A 25,687-nucleotide genomic window follows, 5' to 3' on the forward strand; every position below is an offset into this window, starting at 1 on the left:
GAACATCGATGCAAAAATCCTCAAAAAAATATGTGCACACCAAATCCAGTAGCACATCAAAAAGCTTATCCACCACGATCTAGTTGGCTTCATCCCTGGGATGCAAGGCTGGTTCAACATACGCAAATCAATAAACGTAATCCAGCATATAAACAGAACCAAAGACAAAAACCACGTGATTATCTCAATAGAGGCAGAAAAGGCCTTTGACAAAATTCAACAGCGCTTCATGCTGAAAACTCTCAATAAATTAGGTATTGATGGGATGTATCTCAAAATAGTTAAGAGCTATTTATGACAAACCCACAGCCAATATCATACTGAATGGGCAAAAACTGGAAGCATTCCCTTTGAAAACTGGCACAAGACAGGGATGCCCTCTCTCACCACTCCTATTCAACATAGTGTTGGAAGTTCTGGCCAGGGCAATGAGGAGGAGAAAGAAATAAAGGGTATTCAATTAGGAAAAGAGGAAGTCAAATTGTTCCTGTTTGCAGATGATATGATTGTATACTTAGAAAACCCCATCGTCTCAGCCCAAAATCTCCTTAAGCTGATAAGCAACTTCAGCAAAGTCTCAGGATATAAAATCAATGTGCAAAAATCACAAGCATTCCTATACACCAATAACAGACAAACAGAAAGCCAAATCATGAGTGAACTCCCATTTACAATCGCTTCAAAGAGAATAAAATACCTAGGAATCCAACTTACAAGGGATGTGAAGGACCTCTTCAAAGAGAATTACAAACCACTGCTCAATGAAATAAAAGAGGAAACAAACAAATGGAAGAACAAGAACATTCTATGCTCATGGATAGGAAGAATCAATATCATGAAAATGGCCATACTGCCCAAGGTAATTTATAGATTCAATGCCATCCCCATCAAGCTACCAATGACTTTCTTCACAGAATTGGAAAGTTCATATGGAACCAAAGAAGAGCCTGCATTGCCAAGACAATCCTAAGCCAAAAGAACAAAGCTGGAGGCATCACACTGCCTGACTTCAAACTATACTACAAGGCTACAGTAACCAAAATAGCATGGTACTGGTACCAAAACAGAGATATAGACCAATGGAACAGAACAGAGACCTCAGAAATAATACCACACATCTACAACCATCTGATCTTTGACAAAACTGACAAAAACAAGAAATGAGGAAAGGATTCCCTATTTAATAAATGGTGCTGGGAAAACTGGCTAGCCATATGTAGAAAGCTGCAACTGGATCCCTTCCTTACACCTTATACAAAAATTAATTCAAGATGGATTAAAGACTTAAATGTTAGACCTAAAACCATAAAAACCCTAGAAGAAAACCTAGGCAATACCATTCAGGACATAAGCATGGGCAAGGACTTCATGTCTAAAACACCAAAAGCAATGACAACAAAAGCCAAAATTGACAAATGGGATCTAATTAAACTAAAGAGCTTCTGCACAGCAAAAGAAACTACCATCAGAGTGAACAGGCAACCTACAGAATGGGAGAAAATTTTTGCCATCTACCCATCTGACAAAGGGCTAATATCCAGAATCTACAAAGAACATAAACAAGTTTACAAGAAAAAATCAAACAACCCCATCAAAAAGTGGGCAAAGGATATGAACAGACACTTCTCAAAAGAAGACATTTATGCAGCCAACAGACATATGAAAAAATGCTCATCATCACTGGCCATCAGAGAAATGCAAATCAAAACCACAATGAGATATCATCTCACACCAGTTAGAATGGCCATCATTAAAAAGTCAGGAAACAACAGGTGCCAGAGAGGTTGTGGAGACATAGGAACACTTTTACACTGTTGGTGGGACTGTAAACTAGTTCAACCATTGTGGAAGACAGTGTGGCGATTCCTCAAGGATCTAGAACTAGAAACACCATTTGACCCAGCCATCCCATTACTCGGTATATACCCAAAAGGATTATAAATCATGCTGCTATAAAGACACATCCACACGTATGTTTATTGCGGCACTATTCCCAATAGCAAAGACTTGGAACCAACCCAAATGTCCATCAATGATAGACTGGATTAAGAAAATGTGGCACATATACACCATGGAATACTATGCAGCCATAAAAAAGGATGAGTTCATGTCCTTTGTAGGGACATGGATGAAGCTGGAAACCATCATTCTGAGCAAACTATATGCAAGGACAGAAAACCAAACACCACATGGTCTCACTGATAGGTGGGAATTGAACAATGAGAACACTTGGACACAGGATGGGGAACATCACACACTGGGGACTGTCGTGGGGTTGGGGGAGAGGGGAGGGATAGCATTAGGAGATATACCTAATGTAAATGACGAATTAATGGGTGCAGCACACCAACATAGCACATGTATACATATGTAACAAACCTGCATGTTGTGCACATGTACCCTAGAACTTAAAATGTAATAAAAAAAATAAAAATAAAAATAAGTTGCATACGTATATGTGATTTACTTTTAGTGTTTCATGTGTAAAAATCATTCATATTCAGTCATAAAATGATTTCTCTAAAATTATATGCATGCTTAAACTAAAATCAAAATTTTCATAACAAAAGTGACTACAGGTTTATAATATGATTGGCAAACAACTTCAACAATAAAAAAAGGACTGAAAGTAACTTACTACATGCTTGGGAGGAGTATCATTTACTGTATCAGCAAAGCAACTTTGTATAAGAGAGAGACCACTGGTCTAGAAGGCAGAAGATATAGACTAGAATCTTCTCAGCTTTGTCCTTCACTAGTTGTGTGGCCCTAGACAAGTTTCTCAACCTCTCTGGAGCTCACATACCTCAAATCAGGAAAGTGAGCTAAAAAAATCACTAAGGTGTTTCTCTTCCAATACTAGAATCCTCCTCCTACCCCAGCCTAAAGCAAGCTTGAAAATGCTAGACATTCGGCCGGGCGCGGTGGCTCACGCTTGTAATCCCAGCACTTTGGGAGGCCGAGGCAGGCGGATCACGAGGTCAGGAGATCGAGACCACGGTGAAACCCTGTCTCTACTAAAAATACAAAAAAATTAGCCGGGCGTGGTGGCGGGCGCCTGTAGTCCCAGCTACTCGGAGAGGCTGAGGCAGGAGGATGGCGTGAACCCGGGAGGCGGAGCTTGCAGTGAGCCGAGATTGCGCCACTGCACTCCAGCCTGGGCGACAGAGCGAGACTCCGTCTCAAAAAAAAAAAAAAAAAAAAAAAGAAAATGCTAGACATTCATGAATATCCAATATAGAAATCAATAAGAAAATCAAAATAAAAGTAAGCATAAAAGTATACTGCTTATTATGTTCCTAGTAACTTGCATAGGCTATAAAAAAATTAACAAGGCAATTTAAGAATAAAATTTGGGATTAAAATAAGAAGCCGGGCCGTGCGCGGTGGCTCATGCCTGTAATCCCAGCACTTTGGGAGGCCGAGGCAGGTGATCACCTGAGGTCAAGAGTTCAAGACCAGCCTGGCCAACATGGTGAAACCCCATCTCTACTAAAAATACAAAAAATGTGCCAGGTGTGGTGGCGTGCACCTGTAATCCCAGTTACTCCGGAGGCTGAGGCAGGAAAATCACTTGAACCCAGGAGGTGGAGGTTGCAGTGAACTGAGGTCATGCCACTGCACTCTAGCCTGGGTGCCAACAGCGAAACTCCATCTCAAAAAAAAAAACAAGAAGCCATACAGAGTAGGGCAAATATTTGACATATAGGAAACTCTGCAGCTACTAAGAAAATCCAGTCAACAGACTAACTGGCTACCATGTCTAAAGCCCTACCAACCATTACAGGAACATAAAGATAAAATAGATACAGGTGAGCCCTTAAGGAAGTAGTGAGACACAAGTACATGAGAATCAGAAACAAAGGCACATATAAAGGACCTAGTGATTAGTGAACATTAGAAAACCTTACTCACTTCACTGTTATAATCCAAAGAAACAGGAGAGAAAACAGGATAGGAAGGAAAAGATTCTGTATTGATCTGAAAAAAAGAGTGAAAAGTTATAAAGGTAAAAATGGGAAACAAAACCACCCTACATAAATCACTGTTAGAAATACCAATCACCCAGCCACCCAAATTCATAGGTATAACTGCTGGTAAGGGCAAGGAAAAGGAAAAAGAACTAAAACCAAGACCCCAGGTGAATCTCTAGAATAAAGCTGTGAGAATCATTACCTATGAGAATAGACCTATGTTGTCTTCTCAAAGTCACTATTAAAGCAGATGGACCAAGGAAAGTATGGAGTCTATCAGAAGCAAAGACTTTAGTCTTCCATTACTATAATGGGCCATTTCCTCTGACCCATGGAAACCTCAGCAAAGGATAGGTTCCTTCTTTATCTAGCTACCTAGACTGAGCTTAAAAGGTAGGAACAAAATACCTGACTAGGGTAAGTAGGTTGTCCTCCAGGATATTGAGAAGGCATCTGTCCTCCAGGAAAGCCACCTATAATGTTAAAAAAATAATAATAATACGGCAACAGGTCTTATATGTTTTAATTTTTCACAACAGCATTGATGACTATGAATATGGAAACATACAAGAACATTCACACTATGATACTTATGAGGATAATTTTTAAAAACATAATTTACTGAATCTAAAACCAACTTTGGTCATAAGAACCTTTTTAATATTCCATGTTCTACATAAGATCCTCACAAATAATACTTTTTTCACACTTGAACCAGATTAAATTCTGATTCCATCTGGAATGGTTGTCAGAATATAGTTCTGGGGGTGGTTTCACTAGTGATACAGGAGTGGGCAGAGAAGTTCCTGAAAGCTTCCTTTTTGGCTTTGGGACAGATTTTTTTAATAGAAAAAGTGTGACTTTATCTCTATTTTACTGATTAAACTTTTCCATCAATTTAATATATTTCATAAAACCATTATGTTTAAAATTATTTATGGAAATATATAAACATTTATTGCAGATTATCTCAAATATAAACTAAGTTCTCTCAATGGCGATTTAAAAATTCAAAATATCATGACACTGTTTTTTTCTGGACAGCTGGTACCTACCAGGTAGTGGGACCTGTGCTGGACCACCTCCGTAAGACTGTGAAGGTGGCTGTGGATAGCCAGAAAAGCCTGCTCCACCTGGTGGGACTCCAAATCCTTGGCCTGGAGGAACTAGAGAAAAGAACATGTCAATAAACTATAGTACAGTTCTCATGATTGCAGAAAAAACTTTAGAAAAATATCTATTGTTAACAGTGGAAAAATATGCTATTAATGCTATAATAGCAGTCCCTTTTTATCTAGATTCAAAACTTCAAATTCTCCAGTAAAAAATAAGTTTTTAAATTTTTACCTTATTTATTTATTTTTTTTTTTGAGACAGTCTCACTCTGTTGCCCAGGCTGGAGTTTAGTGGCACAATCTCGGCTCACTGCAAACTCTACCTACCAGGTTCAAGTGATTTTCCTGCCTCAGCCTCCCAGGTAGCTGGGATTACAGGCATGCACCACCACACCCAGCTAATTTTCATATTTTTAGTAGAGACAGGGTTTCACCATGTTGGCCAAGCTGGTCTCGAACTCCTTGCTTCAAGTGATCTACCCACCTCAGCCTCTCAAAGTGTAGGGATTACAGGTGTGAGCCACCAGCCAAAATTTTACTTTATTACTCTTCCTTACTAACTTAAAATACAAAAGGGCTAAGGTTTTTTTGTTGTTGTTTTTTGGGGTCTTTTTTACCTTTGAATAAAGCTGACCTAAAGGTCACAGTCTTGCAAATTGAAATGTCTTAATCGGGTCTTTTTTTTTTTTTTTTTTTTTTTTTGAGATGGAGTCTGGCTCTGTCCGCCAGGCTAGAGTGCAGTGGCACGATCTCAGCTCACTGCAAGCTCTGCCTCCTGGGTGCGCGCCATTCTCCTGCCTCAGCCTCCCAAGTAGCTGGGACTACAGGCGCCCGCGCCCGCTCCCGCGCCCGGCTAATTTTTTGTATTTTCAGTAGAGACAAGGTTTCACCGTGTTAGCCAGGATGGTTTCGATCTCCTGACCTCGTGATGTGCCCGCCTCGGCCTCCCAAAGTGCTAGGATTACAGGCGTGAGCCACCGCGCCCGGCCTAATCGAGTCTTAAGACTACAAACAAGCAAAGTGTTACATATTGGTCCTTTATTGCCATGAAATTTATTCCAAGTCCCTTCACAGTGGAATTTTTGAAACTGCTCCCAGCTTTCATGTCCCCAGAGAATCTTCATCCCTCCATCTTGCCAGCTAGGTCCTTATTACCTAAGAGCGACTTGACCTTATACAAAACAAGCAGGAATGAAGAGGATAAAGGGAGAAGGAAAAAGTGCTACAGCAATCCCAATCATTACTAATTCCACAACCCGTGACTCACCTCCAGGATAGGATGGAGCTCCCCCTGGCTGTGGGGCACCAGGATAGCCTCCAGGGGCTGGATAACCTCCAGGCACAGGGTAGCCTCCAGCTCCTGGGTAGCCACTACTTGGCACTTGTGGGTAGGCACCTCCCCCCATTGGAGGAAAGCCACTAGGATAAGGATACTGACCAGAAGGGGGAAAAGATGACTCCTGACCTGCAGGCTGAAAAATCAGAATAATTTTTAAACAAACACGATCACAGAGAAATATGACCCATCTAAAAATAAGGAACAAACAGAGGTTATTATTAAGGTCTAGCTCATTCTTTTACTTGTTAAAAGTCTCATTAGAAATCCTGGTATCTTATACTAGTTTATCAGTATACCAGTTTGTAAGGACACTTGTTTGTCAGAATTCAGTTAAATTTAATGCTACTTGAGTCAGGCAAGAGGGGTCTGCTTCTCTATTTGGGAGTCAGAACAGGATTCTTTACAAACCTCATGGTTTTAAGAAAAAAAAAAAAACAACTCATTAGTTCCTTCATTTTCCCAGCATCTGCAATATGAGAAAGATCCTTCTCTATATCCTAAACAGAGGAATTTGAGGCTTTCTTGCAACACATCTGGATCTGTTACATAATATTTAAAAATAAAAAAGGTAACCTGTATATCACATCACACACAGGATGTGACATTTTGGACCTCACGGTTCAGAGCAGCAATATGTAGAGTGGCAGAGATTGTTGCATGTTCACTGAACTCTTTCTCCCCAGGCCACAAAGCTATACAGACTATATTTCCCAGACTCCCTTGCAATTAGGTTCAACCACATAAATGAATATCAGTAAATGAACGTAGACAAAAGTGACATACACCACTTTCTAAATCTGTCCCGTAAAAACCTCTGGCAAATCCTCCATGCTCTCTCTCTTCCTTCATCTGCCACCCATAAGCAGAGGATCCAGTGGAGGACTCCGAAGTGCTAGAGGATGGTAGGATCAGAGTAAGGAAGGAGCCTGGAAACCCAAAACACTGCATGAAGCAAAGCCTCGTCCCACCCACCCCTATCCACTACTGACTTCCAGGAGACTGAAGAAAGAAATACATTTGTTTTTTCATTGTGTTAAGTCACTGAGATTTGGGAGTTGTCTGTTTTAGCAATTAGCTTACACTGACTGAAATAGTTACTACCATCCTGTTTAATACATAGGGACTTGGGAACATATCCATAATTCTTATCTGTCCTATGATAAATTCACAAGAGCTATATAATCACTTTGTGTAAGGATACATATTATCATAAACTTGTATAGACTCCTCTTCCTATTCTCCCAGGGTTGGATAGCAGTCCCACAGTTTTGAGTATAAAACTGAAATGTGGGCTGGGCTAAGTGGCTCATGCCTGTAATCCCAGGGCTTTGGGAGGCTGAGGTGGGCGGATCATGAGGTCAGGAGATTGAGGCCATCCTGGCCAACATGGTGAAACCCCATCTCTACTAAAAATACAAAACCTAGCTGGGCGTGGTGGCACGTACCTGTAATCCCAGCTACTCAGGAGGCTGAGGCAGGAGAATCGCTTGAACCCTGGGAGGTGGAGGTTGCAGTGAGTCAAGATTGAACCACTGCACTCCAGCCTGGTGACAGAACCAGACTCCATCTCAAAAAAAAAAAAAGAAAAACAAAAAACTGAAATGCGGCCGGGCGCAATGGCTCACGCCTATAATCCCAGCACTGGGAGGCCAAGGAGGGCAGATCATTTGAGGTCAGGAGTTTGAGACAAGCCTGGCCAACATGGTGAAATTCCGTCTCTACTAAAAATACAAAAAATCAGCCAGGCACGGTGGCGGGCACCTGCAATCCCAGCTACTCGGGAGGCTGAGGCAGGAGAATCACTTGAACCCAGGAGGCATAAGTTGCAGTGAGCTGAGATCACACCACTGCACTCCAGCCTGGGCGCAGAGCGAGACTCCGTCTCAAAAACACAAACAAACAAACAAAAACTGAAACACACAATTCTTACTTATGGCTCAGCTCTTAGTACTCAGAGTAGTATAGCTATCAACAAGGTGGAACTTAGTAGCACATTTATAAAACGTACTCCAAGTCTAAGAACTACAAATCCACTGCAACTTATCTCTGGGTCTAGCCAAGCCGTTAATTATTTTAAACATTCTAACACGAGGGTTAAGACGCAGTGATATTATGACTCAAGGGTATTAAAAAAAAAAAAGAACCGGTGATTCATGGGATGGATTTTGCTTACATCCATTTTTATTGACTCATACAGCAGTTAACATTTTTTAAAACTAACTCCTAAATTTTGAAACTTTGGGCAATTTCACATAGAACCCAAGTTTCTGGCTTTACTTGAAGGGCTGGAGTATCTAGCAACGCTGAGTGTGCCTCCCTCCACGGCCACACAGGGCTGGTGCTAAGCACCTGCCAGCTTTCAATAGACAAAGCAAGACCTCTCTAGTCCCCCACACAATCGCCTTTGCTCACTTGTTCTACTCAGTACTTCTGAGCATCTGAATTTACGACCCCTGCTCTAGCATATCTGTAAGATCTGACATGGGCCAGTCCCAAACAACACCTGTTTTAAGGATGTGAGGTATTAAGTGGCAATACTTACAGGATATCCAGGGAAAGGTGGGTAGCCTGTTGGGGGATAGCCTGGGTATGACATTCTGTAACAACAATAAAAAACGTCCTCTGTAAGTTCTTTTTTTTTTTTTTTTTTTTGAGACAGAGTCTCGTTCTGTCACCAGGTTGGAGTGCAGTGGCATGATTTTGGCTCACTGCAATCTCTGCCTCCTGGTTTCAAGCGATTCTCCTGCCTCAGCCTCCCGAGTAGCTGGGACTACAGGCGCACGCCACCACGCCCAGCTAATTTTTATATTTTTAGTAGAGATGGAGTTTCACCATGTTGGCCAGGATGGTCTCAATCTCTTGACCTGGTGATCCACCTGCTTTGGCCTCCCAAAGTGCTGGGATTACAGGTGTGAGCCACTGCACCCAGCCTGTAATTTCTTATAATTGTTAAGGCCTTTGAAAACATACAGATATACACACACATACACAACACACACACACACAAGGTTTTATGCAAAATACTTCTCTTTTCAAAAGAGTCTGGCATAAAATTAAAATGTGGATATTAGGGATATAAGCAAAGCTTATTAAATGCTTATTTCATCATTCACACCAATGGAGTCAGTACAGCCTAGTAAAGGTTCCAACTTTGTCATGCCATACAATTTTTGTCACATCTCAATTCTACCACTACTATTATTCATGAACTATTCTTCTTTTCTCTTTTTTTTGGAGACGGAGTCTCACCTTGTTGCCCAGGCTGGAGTGTAGTGGCGCAATCTCAGCTCACTGCAACCTCTGCCTCCCGGGTCCAAGTGATTCTCCTGCCTCAGCCTCCTGAGTAGCTGGGATTACAGGCGTCTGCCACCATGCTCGGCTAATTTTTTGTATTTTTAGTAGAGATGGGGTTTCACCATGTTGGCCAGTCCGGTCTTGAATGCCTAACCTCAGGTGAACTGCCCACCTTGGCCTCCCAAAGTGCTGGGATTACAGGTGTAAGCCACTTCACCCGGCCAAGGCTTCATCTTGCAAGCAGAGGGCAGTCCTCACCAGATGCCAGCACCTTGATCTTGGACTTCCCAGCCTCCAGAACCGCACCTGGCCGATCTATTTTTCTTTAAGCCAATTTTTTACTTCCGTTTATTTTAAAAGTATGCTTATCATCAGCATACTTTTAAATATCAGCATACCTTTAAATGGAAAACTTCCAGTAGTTTTCTTACCACAAATAGAAGGTAATATTAAAATACTTAGCTATTATAATAAAAAGTCCTTTCTAGGTGCCACAGAAATCCCCTCATATGGTGATATAACCACATTATGGGAAACAATGGTACAATGGTTAAGAGTTAACATTCTGGAGTCACATATATGTGGATTAAACCCTAGCTTTCTTTTTTATAAACTTTTTATTTTTGAGACAAGGTCTCGCTCTGTCACCCAGGCTGGAGTATAGTGGCGCAATCACAGCTTGCTGCAGCCTTGACCTCCTGGGCTCAGGTGATCCTCCCACCTCAACACCCCTGCTCCCCACCCCGTAGCTGGGACCACAGGTGCATACCACCATGCCTGGCGAATTTTTGTATTTTTTTGTAGAGATGGGGTTTCACCATATTGCCCAGGCTGGTGTTGAACTCCTGGGCTCAAGCGATCCGCCTGCTTCAGCCTCTCAAAGTGCTAGGATTACAGGCATAAGCCACAGCACCTAGCCTCAAATTACTGTTTTAATGACACTTTGAAAATAATTCCTGTGTAGTTATGCTACCAATTTGACACACATTAGGTCCATTTGTTTCATTTTGCTTTTGACTTTTAGGGTTTAAAATTTTTTTGATTTAGTTCTGTAATTATGTAAAACATTTTCTGGATTCTAAAGTCAAATCTACAAAACAAGATATGTTCAGAAGCCTGTTAACTTCTAACCCTGTCCCTTACTATCTCCTACATATGATTACTTTTACAGTTTATCTACCTATCTTTAAGTACATAAGCTGATATGTCTATATTTGTATCCCCATTCTCCCATTCCATTCTTATATAAAACATACTGTTTCTTTTTTTTTTGAGACAGAGTCTGACTCTGTCGCCCAGTCTGGAGTACAGTGGCATGATCTCAACTCATTGCAACCTCTGCCCCTTGGGTTCAAGTGATTCTCCTGCCTCAGCCTCCCGAGTAGCTGGGATTACAGGCGCCTGCCACCGTGCCTGGCTAATTTTTGTATTTTTAGTAGAGATGGGGTTTCACGGAACATCTTGGCCAGGCTGGTCTTGAACTACCGACCTGGTGATCCACCCACCTCGGCCTCCCAAAGTGCTGAGATTACGGGCATGAGCCACTGCTCCTGGCACATACTCTGTTTCTTTACTGGCTTTTTTCTTTTATTATGGCCATCGTCCACAGTCTTCATTCCTTTTTAAAATCAACAACATAGGCCAGGCACAGTGGCTCATGCCTGTAAATCCCAGCACTTTGGAAGGCTGAGGCAGTAGAATCTCTTGCAGCCAGGAGTTTGAGAGCAGCCTGGGCAACAAAGAAGGACCTCATCTCTACAAAAAGTAAAATAATTAGCCAGGCATGGTGGTGTGCACCTGTAGTGCCAGTTATTCAGAAGCCTGGGCAGGAGGATCACTTGAGCCCAAGACTTCAAGGTGCAGTGAGCTAAGATCACACCACTGCACTCCAGCCTGGGCAACAGAGTGAGAGCGTGTCTCTTAAAAAAAACAAACAAACAAAAAAAACACATATTACTTCAGTGTGTGGATGTATCATGGCTTATTTAATGGCAGACATCTGAGTTATTTCTAGTCTTTTAACTATTATAGTCCTGCAATGAACAGCCGTGTACAAGTACTTCTCTGTATATTTTGCCAATATTATCTTCGGGGAAGATTCCTAGAAAGGCATTGCTGAGAAGGGGTAAAGGTGAATGTGATACTGCCCAATTCCGCTCCAGAGGGGCTGTACCAATTTGCATTTTCACCAGCCCTGCCAACAGAATTTTCCATCTAACATCCTGGATTTCTAGCTGTGTGAATATGGGCAAGTTACTTAGCTTCTCAAAGTAAGTTACTTCGCCTTTTTTAGGCCTTCATTTCTTCATCTATAAAATGGGACGTGAACATACCTACTTAAGGATGTTGTCGTAAGAATTAGGTAAAAGAACAAAGGCAAAGCATTTAGCAGTGCCTGTAATAAATTAAGTCCTCAGTAAATGTTAACTGCTATGATCACAGAGAACTGTGATAGATAATGCAAGAATATTAAAAAATAATTAGCATGAAGTTTGGCTTTTATTAATTCATTGTAACACTTTCAGTATATTTACCTTCTCAATTTTATTAGACTTAGAATAATTTTAAAATTAGAATGCTTTCTGATGGAAAAAGAAAGTAGGGTGGTAGAGTGTGGTTAGTCTGAGATTAAGGAGGCATTCATATATTATCTATTCTGTGATAATAATTGTGATCAAAAGTTGATAGTCTTCTGATCAGCAAACATAACACTGGAAATATCTTTTAAAAACTGCAGTCTCCTCTTCCCGCCATCTTGGCTCCTGTGGAGGCCTGCTGGGGACAGGACTTCTAAAAGGAACTATGTCTGGAAGGCTGTGGTCCAAGGCCATTTTTGCTGGCTATAAGCGGGGTCTCCGGAACCAAAGGGAGCACACAGCTCTTCTTAAGATTGAAGGTGTTTACGCCCGAGATGAAACAGAATTCTATTTGGGCAAGAGATGCGCTTATGTATACAAAGCAAAGAACAACACTGTGACTTCTGGTGGCAAACCGAACAAAACCAGAGTCATCTGGGGAAAGGTAACTCGGGCCCATGGAAACAGTGGCATGGTTCGTGCCAAATTCCGAAGCAATCTTCCTGCTAAGGCCATTGGACACAGAATCCGAGTGATGCTGTACCTCTCAAGGATTTAAACTAACGAAAAATCAATAAATAAACGTGGATTTGTGCTCTTGTATTTTTGTTAAGTGGATTAAAAAACTTAATACCTTAAAAACAAAACAAAACAAAACAAAACAAAACTGCAGTCTGTACCAGAAAGTTTGAAAGTTATGTTCTTCAAAAGGTGCTCATTTCCATTTGGAAAAGTAAACAATAAACTGCACATCAAGTGATGTTAAGACATTATTTTTTTAGGTGTTATAATGGTATGATTTTCATCAAGTATTCTGATCTTTTAGAGATATACACTAAATATTTACAAACAAAATGATATGATGTCAGGGATTATGCCAAAATAATATGCAGGAATATTATATATAATATAGTGCAGGAATTTAGACATAATAAGCAGTCAGGAGTTGATAACTGCTCACGCTGGGTGATGAGTACATGGGGATTCATTATACTCTCCTGTCCGTTTTTGAAAAGATGGCTCATGTAAAATAAATGGAGCTAGTGTGGATAAAGACAAATATCCCTATATATATATATATATATCTTTTGCATTTGAAGAAAACACTATTAACCTAAAGCAAATGTAAATAAACAGAGAAAAAACAAACATTCAAAAGAATACCATCTTAGCCTGATCAAATCTAAAATATGGCCAGGCGCAGTAGCTCACGCCTGTAATCTGAGCACTTTGGAAGCCAACGCAGGTGGATCACTTGACGTCAGAGACCAGCCTGACCAACATGGTGTAACCCTGTCTCTATTAAAAATACAAAAATCCCTCCCTCCCTCCCTCCCTCCCTTCCTCCCTCCCTTCCTTCCCTCCCCTCCCTCCCTCCCTTCCTCCCTCCCTTCCTTCCCTCTGTGGCCCACGCTGGAGTACAGTCGGCTCGCTGCAGACTCCCTGCGTCCGGCTCCCGTGATTCTCTTGCCCCGGCCTGCGGGCTGCCTGGGATTGCCGGCGCGCGCCACCACCCCTCCCTGGTTTTTCTCCTTTGGCTGGAGGCGCGGTTTCGCCATGTTGGCCAGGCTGGTCTCCAGCTCCTGACCTGGAGTGGTCTGCCCGCCTCGGCCTCCCGAGGCGCTGGGACTGCAGACGGAGTCTCGCTCACTCGGTGCTCGGTGTTGCCCGGGCTGGAGTGCGGTGGCGTGGTCTTGGCTCGCTGCAACCTCCGCCTCCTAGCCGCATGCCTTGGCCTCCCAGGGTGCTGGGATTGCAGCCTCTGCCCGGCCGCCGCCCCGTCTGGGAGGTGGAGAGCGTCTCTGCCTGGCCACCCATCGTCTGGGTTGTGAGGAGCTCCTCTGCCCGGCTGCCCCGTCTGGGATGTGAGGAGCGCCTCTGCCCGGCCGCTCCGTCTGGGAAGTGAGGAGCGCCTCTGCCCGGCCGCCCATCGTCTGGGAAGTGAGGAGCGCCTCTGCCCGGCTGCCCCGTCTGGGAAGAAGTGAGGAGCGCCTCTGCCCGGCCGCCTCATCTGGGAAGAAGTGAGGAGCGCCTCTGCCCGGCCGCCCCGTCTGGGAAGAAGTGAGGAGCGCCTCTGCCCGGCCGCCCCGTCTGGGAAGTGAGGAGCGTCTCTGCCCGGCCGCCCCATCTGGGAAGTGAGGAGCGTCTCTGCCCGGCCGCCCCATCTGGGAAGTGAGGAGCACCACTGCCCGGCCACCCCGTCTGGGATGTGCGGAGCGCCTCTGCCCGGCCGCCCCGTCTGGGAGGTCTACCATGGAGGCCAGAAGCAATGTGGGGGCTGGACGTGGTGGCTCACGCCTGTAGTCCCAGTACTCTGGGAGGCCGAGGTGGGTTGATCACTTGAGGCTAGGAGTTCGAGACCAGCCTGGCCAACATGGCGAAACATATGAAAAATACAACAGACAAACCAACCAACCAACCCAGCGACAACAAAACAGGTCTACCCTGGAGTCATACTCTAATTTTTTCTATTTTCCTCCCTTTCTGATCCTTTATCCCACTTTCTTTTTCTTCCTCTTCCTTCTCCTTCTTCTTTGTCAAATAGAGGATTGAGTTATTATCATTGATCCATACAAAGTCCCTCTCTCATTTATTTTCTTTAATTCCCACCCCCCATTTCTATTCCCCGTCTTCCCATGTGCAACCTTCCTAGTATGTTTGATATGCATCTTTTTGTTTGTATGTACTTTTAGAAAATGTTTATTGTTTTGTGTGCAAAAAAAAAAAAATTAATAAAAAAAAAAATTAGGGCCGGGTGTGGTGGCTCATGCCTGTAATCCCAACACTTTGGGAGGCTGAGGAGGAGGATCACAAGGTCAGGACATCAAGGCCATCCATGCTAAGACAATGAAACCCCATCTCTATAAAAAATCCAAAAAATTAGCCGGGCATGGTGGCATGCGCCTGTAGTCCCAGCTACTTGGAAGGCTGAGGCAGGAGAATCCCTTGAACCCAGAAGGTGGAGGTTGCAGTGAGCCAAGATTGCACCACTGCACTCCAGCCTGGGCCACAGAACAAAACTGTCTCAAAAAACAAAGGCTGGGTGCAGTGGCCCACGCCTGTAATACACCCAGAACTTTGGGAGGCTGAGGCGGGTGGATCAACTGAGGTCAGGAGTTCAAGACCAGCCTGGCCAACATGGTGAAACCCTGTCTCTACTAAAAATACAAAAATTAGCCAGGCATGGTGGCATGTGCCTGTTTAAGCCCAGCTACTCAGGAGGCTGAGAGAGGAGAACTGCTTGAACCCAGGAGGCGGAGGTTGCAGTGAGCTGAGATCATGCCACTGCACTCCAGCCTGGGCAATAGGGCAAAACTCCATTTCAACAACAACAAAAAATCTAAAATACTATTAGTGATCAGATATAATATACCTGGCAAATACATCTATATAAAGTCAGTAATCACTTTTTTGGCATCTACAAGAAAACACTGCTACAAGTGGAGAGTGAATGATCAAAGGTTTAAACCAGCCTTTTAAAGGTACTAGACACAGATAGGCAAGAAAGTAGAACAATGTTATTTGCAAGGCAAAAGGTGGGATGTAACTGTGAGATGGATGATCACCAAAATAGACTAAGGAGCAGATTAAGACAGAAGTCATTTAGGAGGCTTTCTGTATGTGTAGAATAAAATACTCATCATTCTCCACTACACCAATCTTAACATCATTTATCTGTCAACAGCACCACTACTTAAATTACCTAATACTCCAGTATAGTAAGAAACCCAGTATTTTTCTATTTTTTTTTTTTTTGAGACAGAGTTTCGCTCTTGTCACCCCGGCTGGAGTGCAGTGGCGCGATCTCGGCTCACTGCAACCTCCGCCTCCCGGGTTCAAGCAATTCTCCTGCCTCAGCCTCCCGAGTAACTGGGATTACAGGCGCCCACCACCACACTCGGCTAATTTATTGTATTTTAGTAGAGACAGGGTTTCGTCATGTTGGCCAGGCTGGTCTCGAACTCCTGACCTCAGGTGATCTGGCTGCCTCGGCCTCCCAAAGTGCTGGGATCGCAGGCATGAGCCACTGCGCCTGGCCAAAACCCAGTATTTTTCTATCCATCCCTTGAAATGCCTCTTCTGTAATTTCTGTTCTCATGGTCATATACTTAGACCAAGTTTCATCACTTGATGCCTGTCTTACTAAAACTCCTCCTCTGTTTATATTCTTGTTTATACTCTCTCACCCTCCCAATTTTCTCAGACACTGTCACTAGTTAAACTTTCCTAAAATGCTGCTCTTTCAGCAAATTGCTCTTCAGCTCAAAAATCATCAGTGACTACCGCTGGAGTATCAAGTGAAAATTAATTGGCCTGATATTCAGGTCTCCTTAGTACTGGCTCCAATTATTATTATATATATATTTTTGAGATGGTTTCTTGCTCTATTGCCCAGGCTGGAGTGCAGTAGCATGACATCAGCTCACTGTACCCTCGAATTCCTGGGCTCAGATGATCCTCTCATCTCAGTCTCCTAAAGAGCTGAGACTACAGGCACACACCAACATACCTGGCTAATTTTTTGTATTTTTAGTAAAGATGGGGTTTCACCATGCTGCGCAGGCTGGTCTTGAACTCCTGGGTTCAAGAGATCCACCCGCCTCAGCCTCCCAAAGTGCTAGGATTACAGGCATGAGCCACCACACCCAGCCTCTATTTATCTATTTAACTCATTTCTTACCAACACCTAACCCTCAAAGCAAAATCTCTACCACTTGAACCATTCCCAGCATTCCTTTGCTTAAGCCATTCTTATCATTAACTGACTCGGCCCTCAAGCCTGGGCTTACTCACCTCTCCTATCTAGCTCAAGTCTTCTCTCTTCCTTCTTTGAACAACGTAGTTGACTAAAATAGTGTTTCTCAATGTTTTCTTTTTGAGACAGAGTCTTGCTCTGTTGCCCAGGCTGGAATGCAGTGGCACAATCTCGGGTCACTGCAGCTTCCGCCTCCTGGGTTCAAGCGATTCTCCTCCTTCAGCATTCCAAGTAGCTGACACTACAGGTGCGCACTACCACACCTGCTTAATTTTTGCATTTTTAGCGGAGATGGAGTTTCACCATGTTGGCCAGGCTGGTCACAAACTCCTGACCCCAAGTGATCTGCCTGCCTCAGCCTCCCAAAGTGCTGGGATTACAGGCGTGAGCCATCACACCTGGCCGCAAACTTTAATGTGTATATGAATCCCTAGGGATCGTGTTAAAATAAAGACTTTAATTCAGTAGCTCCAGGATGGGGCCTGAGATTCGCATTTCTAAAGCTTTCAGGTGATATGGATTCTGCAGGTCTGTGATTCACACTCTGATACCAGAATACTTTGGGATTTCTGGATCTACACCTAATTTTCTAAATTTGTAAATATATGTTTTGGCACTTTTCATCAATACAGCTGTAAATGATTCATATTTCTTTTATATCAGATGCCAAATAAACCCAACTCAAGTCAACATTTATGAAAGTCCACTGTGTAATGAGCACTGTCCTAGGTGCTGATAGGAAGATTGAGAATAAGTATCCAGCCTTTTGAGTACACAGTATAGGAAAATGAGATAATATAGTGTCCCTTATGACAGGAACACAGGATAGAAGCTAAAAATGTGCTGAATTGAGAATAAATGGACACAGAGTGAATCAAGGCTCTAAGTCAATAAGAAACATAAAATGATACGAAAACTGACCCAGTCAATTCTAAAATAATCATTTGGGATCCCAAAGGGCTGGATATAAAAACAGGGACAGGCTGGATTTTTTTGCTTTTTTCTTTTCTAAGCCTGGGTTTGTATAAAGAGTAAAGGAGGGGCAAAAGCTCTAAAGAATGGTCAGATAGGCCAGGCGCAGTGGCTCACAACTATAATCCCAAAACTCTGGGAGGCCAAGGTGGGAGGACTGCTTGAGCCAAGGAGTTAAAGACCATCCTGGGCAACATAGTAAGACCTCATCCCTACAAAAACATTTTAAAAATTACCCAGTGCAGTGGCGCCCACCTGTAGTCCAAACTATTCAGGAAGCTGAGGTGGGAGAATTGCTTGAGGCCAGATCAAGGCTGCAGTGAGTAGTGTTTGCATCACTGCACTCCAGTCGAAAGAAAAGACAAGACAAGGAAAAAGAAAAAAAAAAAGAGAAAGAAAAAGAAAAGTAGATATACCAAGGGCAAAAGGGTCAGGGTCAAAATAAAGGAAAAAAAAATCTGAAAATAATTTATGAGATAAATTAATAGTGATTTGAAAGGCAACAAGCAGTTACAGTACCAAAGATATTATAAGCAATTTAAATTTCTAAGTCTCAAGAAATTGTTCCAGTGACAAGACCTATATCTAAATTCTTTAGCTACTATCTTAAATCTTACCTTTAAGAGCCTGGAGGAATTATGTCAACAAAAATGAAAATAAGGCAAAGATTATCTGTATATAATAAAAATTAAAGCTATTTTTAAAAAGTGAATTTTGGTACATTTTGAAAAATAATTATATAAAAGACTAGAATGCAATTCCATTTCCAGGAATCTACCTTATAGAAATACTTGCACAAGGACAAAATTATATACATACAAGGCTATTCACTGCAGCATTTTTGTAATAGGAAAAGATTAAAAACCATGTGAACATCCATCAATAAGGGACAGGTGTCATCCCAGGGATGCTGGAATGATTTAACATATGCATGTCAATAAATGTGATGTATCACATAAACAGAATTAAAAACAAAAACCATATGATCATCTCAATAGATGCAGAAAAAGCATTGAACAAAATCCAGCATCCTTTACAATAAAAAACTCAACAAATGAGGCATAGAAAGGACCTAACTCAAAATAATAAAAGCCATATATGACGACAAAGCCAACATCATACTGAATGGGGAAAAGTTGAAAGCATTCCCCCTGAGAACAGGAACAAGACAAGGACGTTCACTTTCACCACTCCTATTCGACATAGTTCTGGAAGTACTAGCCAGAGGGAAAGCAAGGGAAAGCAATAAAGTGTATCCAAATTGGAAAAGAGGAAGTCAAACTATCACTGTTTGCAGATATTATGACTGTATACCAAGGAAATCCTAAAGACTCCAACAGACTCTTAGATTTGATAAATGAAATCAGCAAAGTCTCAGGTTACAAAATCAATGTACACGAATCAGTAGCACTGCTATATACCAAAAACGTCCAAGCTGAGAATCAAATCAAGAACTCAATCCCTTTTACAATAGCTGCAAAAATAAAAAATAAAAAATAAATAGAATACCTAGGAATATGCTTAACCAAGGAGATGACAGATCTCTACAAGGAGAACTACAAAATACTGCTGAAAGAAATCATAGATGACACAAATGGAAACTCATCCCATGCTCATGGATTGAAGGAATCAATATTGTGAAAATGACCATACTGCCCAAAGCAATCTACAGATTCAATGCAATTCCCATCAAAATACCAAGATCGTTTTTCACAGAATTAGAAAAAACAATCCTTAAATTAATATGGAACAAAAAAAAGCCTGAATAGCCAACGCAATTCTAAGCAAAAAGACAAATCTGGAGACATCACATTACCAGACTTCAAATACACTACAAGCCTATAGCTACCACAACAGCATGGTACTGGTTTAAAAGTAGGCACGTAGACCAATGGAACAAAATAGAGAACTCAGAAATAAAGCCAAATACATATAGCCAACTGCTCTTTGACAAAGCACACAAAAACAAAAATTGGGGAATGGACACCCTATTTAATAAATGATGCTGGGAAAACTGGCGAGCCACATGAAGAATGAAACTGGATCCCTACCTATCACCCGATGCAAAAATCAACTCAAGTTGATAAAAGATTTAAATATAAGACCTGAAACTATAAAAATTCTAGAACATTGGAAACAGTCTTCTAAACACTGGCCTAGGCAAAAAATTCATGACTAAGACCCCAAAAACAAATGTAACAAAAACAAAAATAAATAAATGGGACCTAATTAAACTAAAAAGCTTCTGCACAGCAAAAGAAATAATCAACAGAGTAAACCGACCACCCACAGAATGGGAGAAAATATTTGCAAACTATGCATCCAACAAAGGACTAGTATCCAGAATCTACAAGGAACTCAAATCACAAAGAAAAAAAAAACAATTGCATTAAAAACTGAGCAAAGGACATGAATAGACATTTCTCAAAAGAAGATATACAAATGGCCAAAAAACATGAAATAATCATTAATTATTCAACATCACTAATCATCAGGGAAATGCGAATTAACCACAATGAGATACCACCTTGCTCCTACAGGAATGGTTATTCTTAAAAAGTCAAAAAATGGGCCGGGCACGGTAGGCCATGTCTGTAATCCCAGCACTTTGGGAGGCCCAGGCGGGCGATCACCTGAGGTTGGGAGTTTGAGACCAGCCTGACCAACGTGGAGAAACCCGTCTCTACCAAAAATACAAAATTAGCTGGGCATGGTGGCACATGCCTGTAATCCCAGCTACTCGGGAGGCTGAGTCAGGAGAATTGCTTGAATCTGGGAGGCGAAGGTTGGGGTGAGCCAAGATCACGCCACTGCACTCCAGCCTGGCAACAAGGGCGAGATTCCATCTCAAAAACAAAAAAAACAAAAAAAAAAAGTCAAAAAACAATAGATGTTGGTGTGGATGTGGGGAAAAGAGACCGCTTATTACACTACTATACAGCCTCTACAGAAAACGGTATGGAGACTCCTTAAAGAGCTAAAAAAAGATCTACCATTCAATCCAGAAATTCCACTGTTGGGTATCTACCCAAAGGAAAGAAAGTCATTATATGAAAAAGACTTTTGCACATGTATATTTATAGCAGCACAATTTACAACTGCAAAGATGTGGAACCAATCTAAGTGCCCATCAACTGAGTGGATAAAGAAAATGTGGTATATATAAACCATGGAATACTACTCAGCCATTAAAAGGAACAAAACAATGTCTTTTGCAGCAACTTGGATGAAGCTGGAGGCCATTTTTCTAAGTGAAGTAACACAGGGGTGGAAAACCAAAAGCCGTATGTTCTCACTTTATAAGTGGAAGCTAAGCTATGCGTATGCAAAGACATAGGTATGAAGTGATATAATGGACTTTAGAGACTCAGAAAGGGGAGGGTGAAAGGGGGCTAGGAATCAAAAACTACACATTAGGTACAATGTACGCTACTTGGGTGACTAAAATCTCAGAATTCACCACCATATAATTCATCCATGTAACAAAAAACCACTTGTACTCCAAAAGCTGCTGAAATTTTATCTTTTTTTTTTTTTGGAGATGGAGTCTTGCTCTATCATCCAGGCTGGAGTGCAGTGGTGTGATCGCCACTCATTGCAACCTCCACCTCCCAGGTTCAAGCGATTCTCCTGTCTCAGCCTCCGGAGTAGCTGGGACTACAAGCACGTGCCACCACACCCGGCTAAATTTTGTATTTTTAGTAGAGAGAGTTTCATCACGTTGGCCAGGCTAGTCTCGAACTCCTGACCTCAGGTGATCCACCCATCTTGGCCTCCCAAACTGCTGGGATTACACGCGTGAGCCACTGCGCGGGGCCATTGCTGAAATTTTTAAAAAGGAGGGACAGGTGAAACAGATTATGGATAGCCATACAAGGAGGTGTTATATGGTTATTAAAAATGAGGCAGCTTTTTTTTTTTTTTACCCATATATGAAACCATCTGTAACACCCATCAATGGAAAAAAAAAAAAAAAAAGGCAAAGTGAAAAACTGCATAGTGTGCAGCCATATGTGTAAAAAATGCACTGATTTTGACCTATAGAATATCCCTGAAAGGACACTCAAGGAAGTAGAAAACAGTGACTGCTTCCTGGACGAAGAGCTGGGACACAATGGAGAAGACTATTTACTTTTCTTTTTTCTTTTTTTGAGATGGAGTCTCGCTCTGTTGCCAGGCTGGAGTGCAGTGGCGCGATCTCAGCTCACTGCAACCTCCGCCTCTGGGGTTCAAGCGATTCTTGTGCCTCAACCTCCTGAGTAGCTGGGACTACAGATGCCTGCCACCACGCCCGGCTAATTTTTGTATTTTTAGTAGACACGGGGTTTCACCGTGTTAGTCAGGATGGTCTCGATCTCCTGACCTTGTGATCCGCCTGCCTAGGCCTCCCAAAGTGCTGGGATTAAAGGCGAGAGCCACTGCGCCCGGCCAAGACTTACTTTTCAATGTACTTTTAGCCCTTTTAGAATTGTACATATATCATTTATTCAAGAGGCAGATTTTAAACGTTTTTGTAAAAAGCTAAATAACACCCAGAGTGACTCAAAAAATTTCTCAACTTTGCCTAAGTGAGTAGTAAGTCTAGAGTTTTTTTTTTTTGTTTGTTTGTTTTTTTTTTGAGACAGTTTCTCTCTGCCGCCCAGGCCGGAGTGCAGTGGCGATCTTGGCTCACTGCAACCTCTGCCTCCCAGGTTCAAGCGACTCTCCTGCCTCAGCCTCCAGAGTAGCTGGGATTACAGGTGCGCGCCACCACGCCCAGCTAATTTTTGTATTTTTAAGTAGAGACGGGGTTTCACTGTGTTGGTCAAGCTGGTCTCAAACTCCTCCTGACCTCGTGAATCTCCCTCCTCGGCCTCTCAAAGTTCTAGGATTACAGGCGTAAGCCACCGCGCGCCCGGCCTTTTTTTTTTTTTTTTTTTTTTAACATTCTCTGTTAGCAACCACTTTTAAAAGACTAGAAAATCATTTTTGGTTTTCCAAACCATCTCCACCCAGTGAGTCAGTTAGTAAAAGGGCTGGGTCTCACCGTTTCTCATTGATGGCATGAAGCCCAGGAACCCAAGAGGCAGCTGTTGTAAATTTACGGGGAAAAAAAATACACGAAACAGGAAGGGTGACTGAAGATACGCGCAACAGCTAATACAATTTTGCAAAACCGGCTTCTAGGTATGGTAGGATCATTTAAATCAGTCAGTGATTTGGAGAAAGAACGTGGAGGCATGGCTAGTCCTCTGCACGGACAGGTAGGTAGCCACCCACCAGTGAGGACTAAAAGACAGTCCTCACTGAAAAGGACTGAAAGTTTGCAGTGGCCAAAGTTATCTCTTTTACCTATTCAGTGCTTCAAACTCTTTCCTTGCCTGGAAGGTAACTCATTACACTCATCATCTAATTCGGACACATTTAGCAGATTAGCTGGCCATTAGCTGGCAAAAATTAGGGCGTTTACGGCAGTCGGAAGACAACAGCGTCATGTCTGTCACTTTACGGTGGACATCAGCCATCTACCTCTGCACCTTGGTTTCCTTGCGCAGTGTTTGCACAGGATGAGCTAATTTCAACACACATTTGCTGCTGGTCGGGGAACAGAAATCAAATCTGGAATGCTATTCTAGAATAGCTTCCAAGAACTGTAAACGAGAACCAGTGTACGACCTTGGCCTGGCGCATTCTGTCCTACGGTTCACTAAGCACAGTAAAAATTTCCCAAGTTTCCCTAAATTCGCTGTGTCACCGGAAAGCACAGCCACTACCAGCCAGACAGCTTTCAGCACTGCCCATGCGTTTCCCTACTCAGCCTCCCGCGAGGCGGCTGGGCCACGCTCCGGCCTCAGCTCCTCCACCTGCCCGAGGGCGGGGCGCCACTGGTCCCTGGGATTTCCAAACGGACCGAAGGGCTTCCCGTAAGCCAGGCCGGCCGCCTCACCCACGCCACCCCACACCCCGGCCGGCAGCCCGGCTACGAGACGCGCAAACCGAGTCGCCGCCACCCGGGATGCCCACACGGCCCTCCAGCCGCGCCCCACCAGCTCTGGGACAGCGGCACCAAAACCGGGCCGAGGGCAGGACCACTGAGGCGGACGAGGTGGGAAGGGGAGGGGGCGCCGCTCCTCACCTGACCCCGGCAGCAGCGTCACAGCCCAACCCGGTAGCCCGCAAGATGGAGCCGGGGGCGGGCCCAGGGTGGGCGGGGCGTCTCGCGAGCCCGTTAGGATCGCGGCTGCAGCCGGGAACGCCCCTGGAGTCGGAGAGGGCGGTGCGGGGAGCGGGCTGTCCCTGAGTCCTGCCCCTAGGCTCCACCTGAGGGAAAAAGACTCCTTTCGCGTGGCCCAGCGGATTTTTAATCACATTTATCTGTCGCAAGGACCCTGCGCCAATCCCTTTTAAGGCTGCCTCAAGTCACCTAGGAAGTTGCAGCAGTCCTCGGGGTATCCGGGGCCCCTTCAGTGGTGGGCGGCAGAGGAGGGCTGAGACTGGGAGGCTGCTGCAGCCTCCTCGCCTCTGAAATGCCGTCCTCCAGGTATTTTCTGGGGACAAAGACGGCGTTTTTGTTAGCCTCCTGTGAAAGTAATATTTGTGGGAAATCTTAGTTGGAACTGTAGATGAACGAATCAAAATCACTCCCGAAGGGAGTTGTTAGGTGATTCTAGGCTCCCCTCGTGGCTACAGCATTAAACACACATTAGTATTAAACATTTGAGGAAATTACAAGGGCTCAGATCAGTATTTTAAACTCGTTAAGGAATTTATATTACATAGCTAAAACCAATCAGCTACCTTTTAGGGTGGTAAAAGGTAGTTTCTGGGTGTGGTCCTCTGAACAGCAGCATCACCTGGAAACGTGTTAGTAATGCAGATTATTGAACTCCACCTTAGACCTACTGAATCAAACTCCCGGGGTGGTGCCCAGCAACCTGTTTGAACAAGCCCTCCAGGTGGTTCTGATGCACACTAAAGTTTGCACATCTGATGCACATCAACTTACTTATTCCTCTACACACTTTTCTACCCAAAGCTTCCTCATGGGGGTGGAATAGAGTAGATTACGATTTTAAATGGGAAGAGCAAGCAAAATATACATGGCTTCCAAATAGGTGAAAAGTATTTGAGGCAGGTCATTGCCTCATTTAACAATGGTAGACAAAATGCACAACTCTCTAGGTGACCAGCATTAATTCCCCAGCGCCCAACAGTCTGTCTACCTGGAAAATAACAGGACTTTCTGTCCTACCTACCCCAGAGACTTCCAGGATTTAAGCCTTCCCTGAGAAGCCTACTCTGTTCATTCTACAGTTCCCTTTGTGAGCTCGTTCCAAACCCTCCCTCTGCCTTAATTACCACCATAACGGGGTATTTGCCAAACCTCTTATTTCCAGCCCACTTTTCTGAGCTGCAGGAATAGTCCAATAGTCTAATACGACATTTGCCATTTCATCCTTTTTTTTTTTTTTTTTTTTGAGACAGAGTCTCGCTGTCGCCCAGGCTGGAGTGCAGTGGCGCGATCTCGGCTCACTGCAGGCTCCGCCCCCCGGGGTTCACGCCATTCTCCTGCCTCAGCCTCCCAAGTAGCTGGGACTACAGGCGTCCACCACCACGCCCGGCTAATTTTTTGTATTTTTAGTAGAGACGGGGTTTCACTGTCTTAGCCAGGATGGTCTGGA

The 25,687-nt window shown here is 43.3% G+C and overlaps 2 protein-coding genes across 5 annotated transcripts in view; one reads left to right on the top strand and one right to left on the bottom strand.

Annotated features, from left to right (window-relative positions):
- Positions 1–24,192, bottom strand: part of ANXA7 (annexin A7) — a 40,649-nt gene extending 16,457 nt beyond the window's left edge. Inside the window, exons 1-6 of one of the 4 annotated variants that reach the window (XM_032139848.2) lie at positions 24,142–24,192; positions 8,971–9,025; positions 6,528–6,561; positions 5,030–5,140; positions 4,383–4,447; positions 3,916–3,981 (exon numbers count right to left, since the gene is read on the bottom strand). In XM_032139848.2, coding sequence (XP_031995739.1) covers positions 3,916–3,981; positions 4,383–4,447; positions 5,030–5,140; positions 6,528–6,561; positions 8,971–9,024 — 330 coding nt within the window. In that variant the 5' untranslated portion in view covers position 9,025; positions 24,142–24,192. Of the gene's footprint in view, positions 1–3,915; positions 3,982–4,382; positions 4,448–5,029; positions 5,141–6,356; positions 6,562–8,970; positions 9,026–9,677; positions 9,779–24,141 lie in introns of those variants that run through there. The other 3 variants (XM_032139830.2, XM_058436351.1, XM_032139839.2) reach the window with 3 other exon arrangements.
- On the top strand, positions 12,470–12,945 carry LOC116459368 (large ribosomal subunit protein eL33-like). The gene has a single exon (XM_032754820.2). It carries the CDS (start codon positions 12,525–12,527, stop codon positions 12,855–12,857), a length of 333 nt encoding a protein of 110 aa, XP_032610711.1. The 5' UTR covers positions 12,470–12,524; the 3' UTR covers positions 12,858–12,945.
- Positions 24,193–25,687: the final 1,495 nt, after the last annotated feature.

This window comes from Hylobates moloch, unplaced genomic scaffold (assembly GCF_009828535.3).
Source record: "Hylobates moloch isolate HMO894 unplaced genomic scaffold, HMol_V3 SCAFFOLD_3, whole genome shotgun sequence".
Taxonomy (NCBI): domain Eukaryota; kingdom Metazoa; phylum Chordata; class Mammalia; order Primates; family Hylobatidae; genus Hylobates; species Hylobates moloch.

Coding starts and splice junctions, on each gene's coding strand:
- LOC116459368 (XM_032754820.2), top strand. CDS start 12,525: ATGTCTGGAAGGCTGTGGTCCAAGGCCATTTTTGCTGGCTATAAGCGG.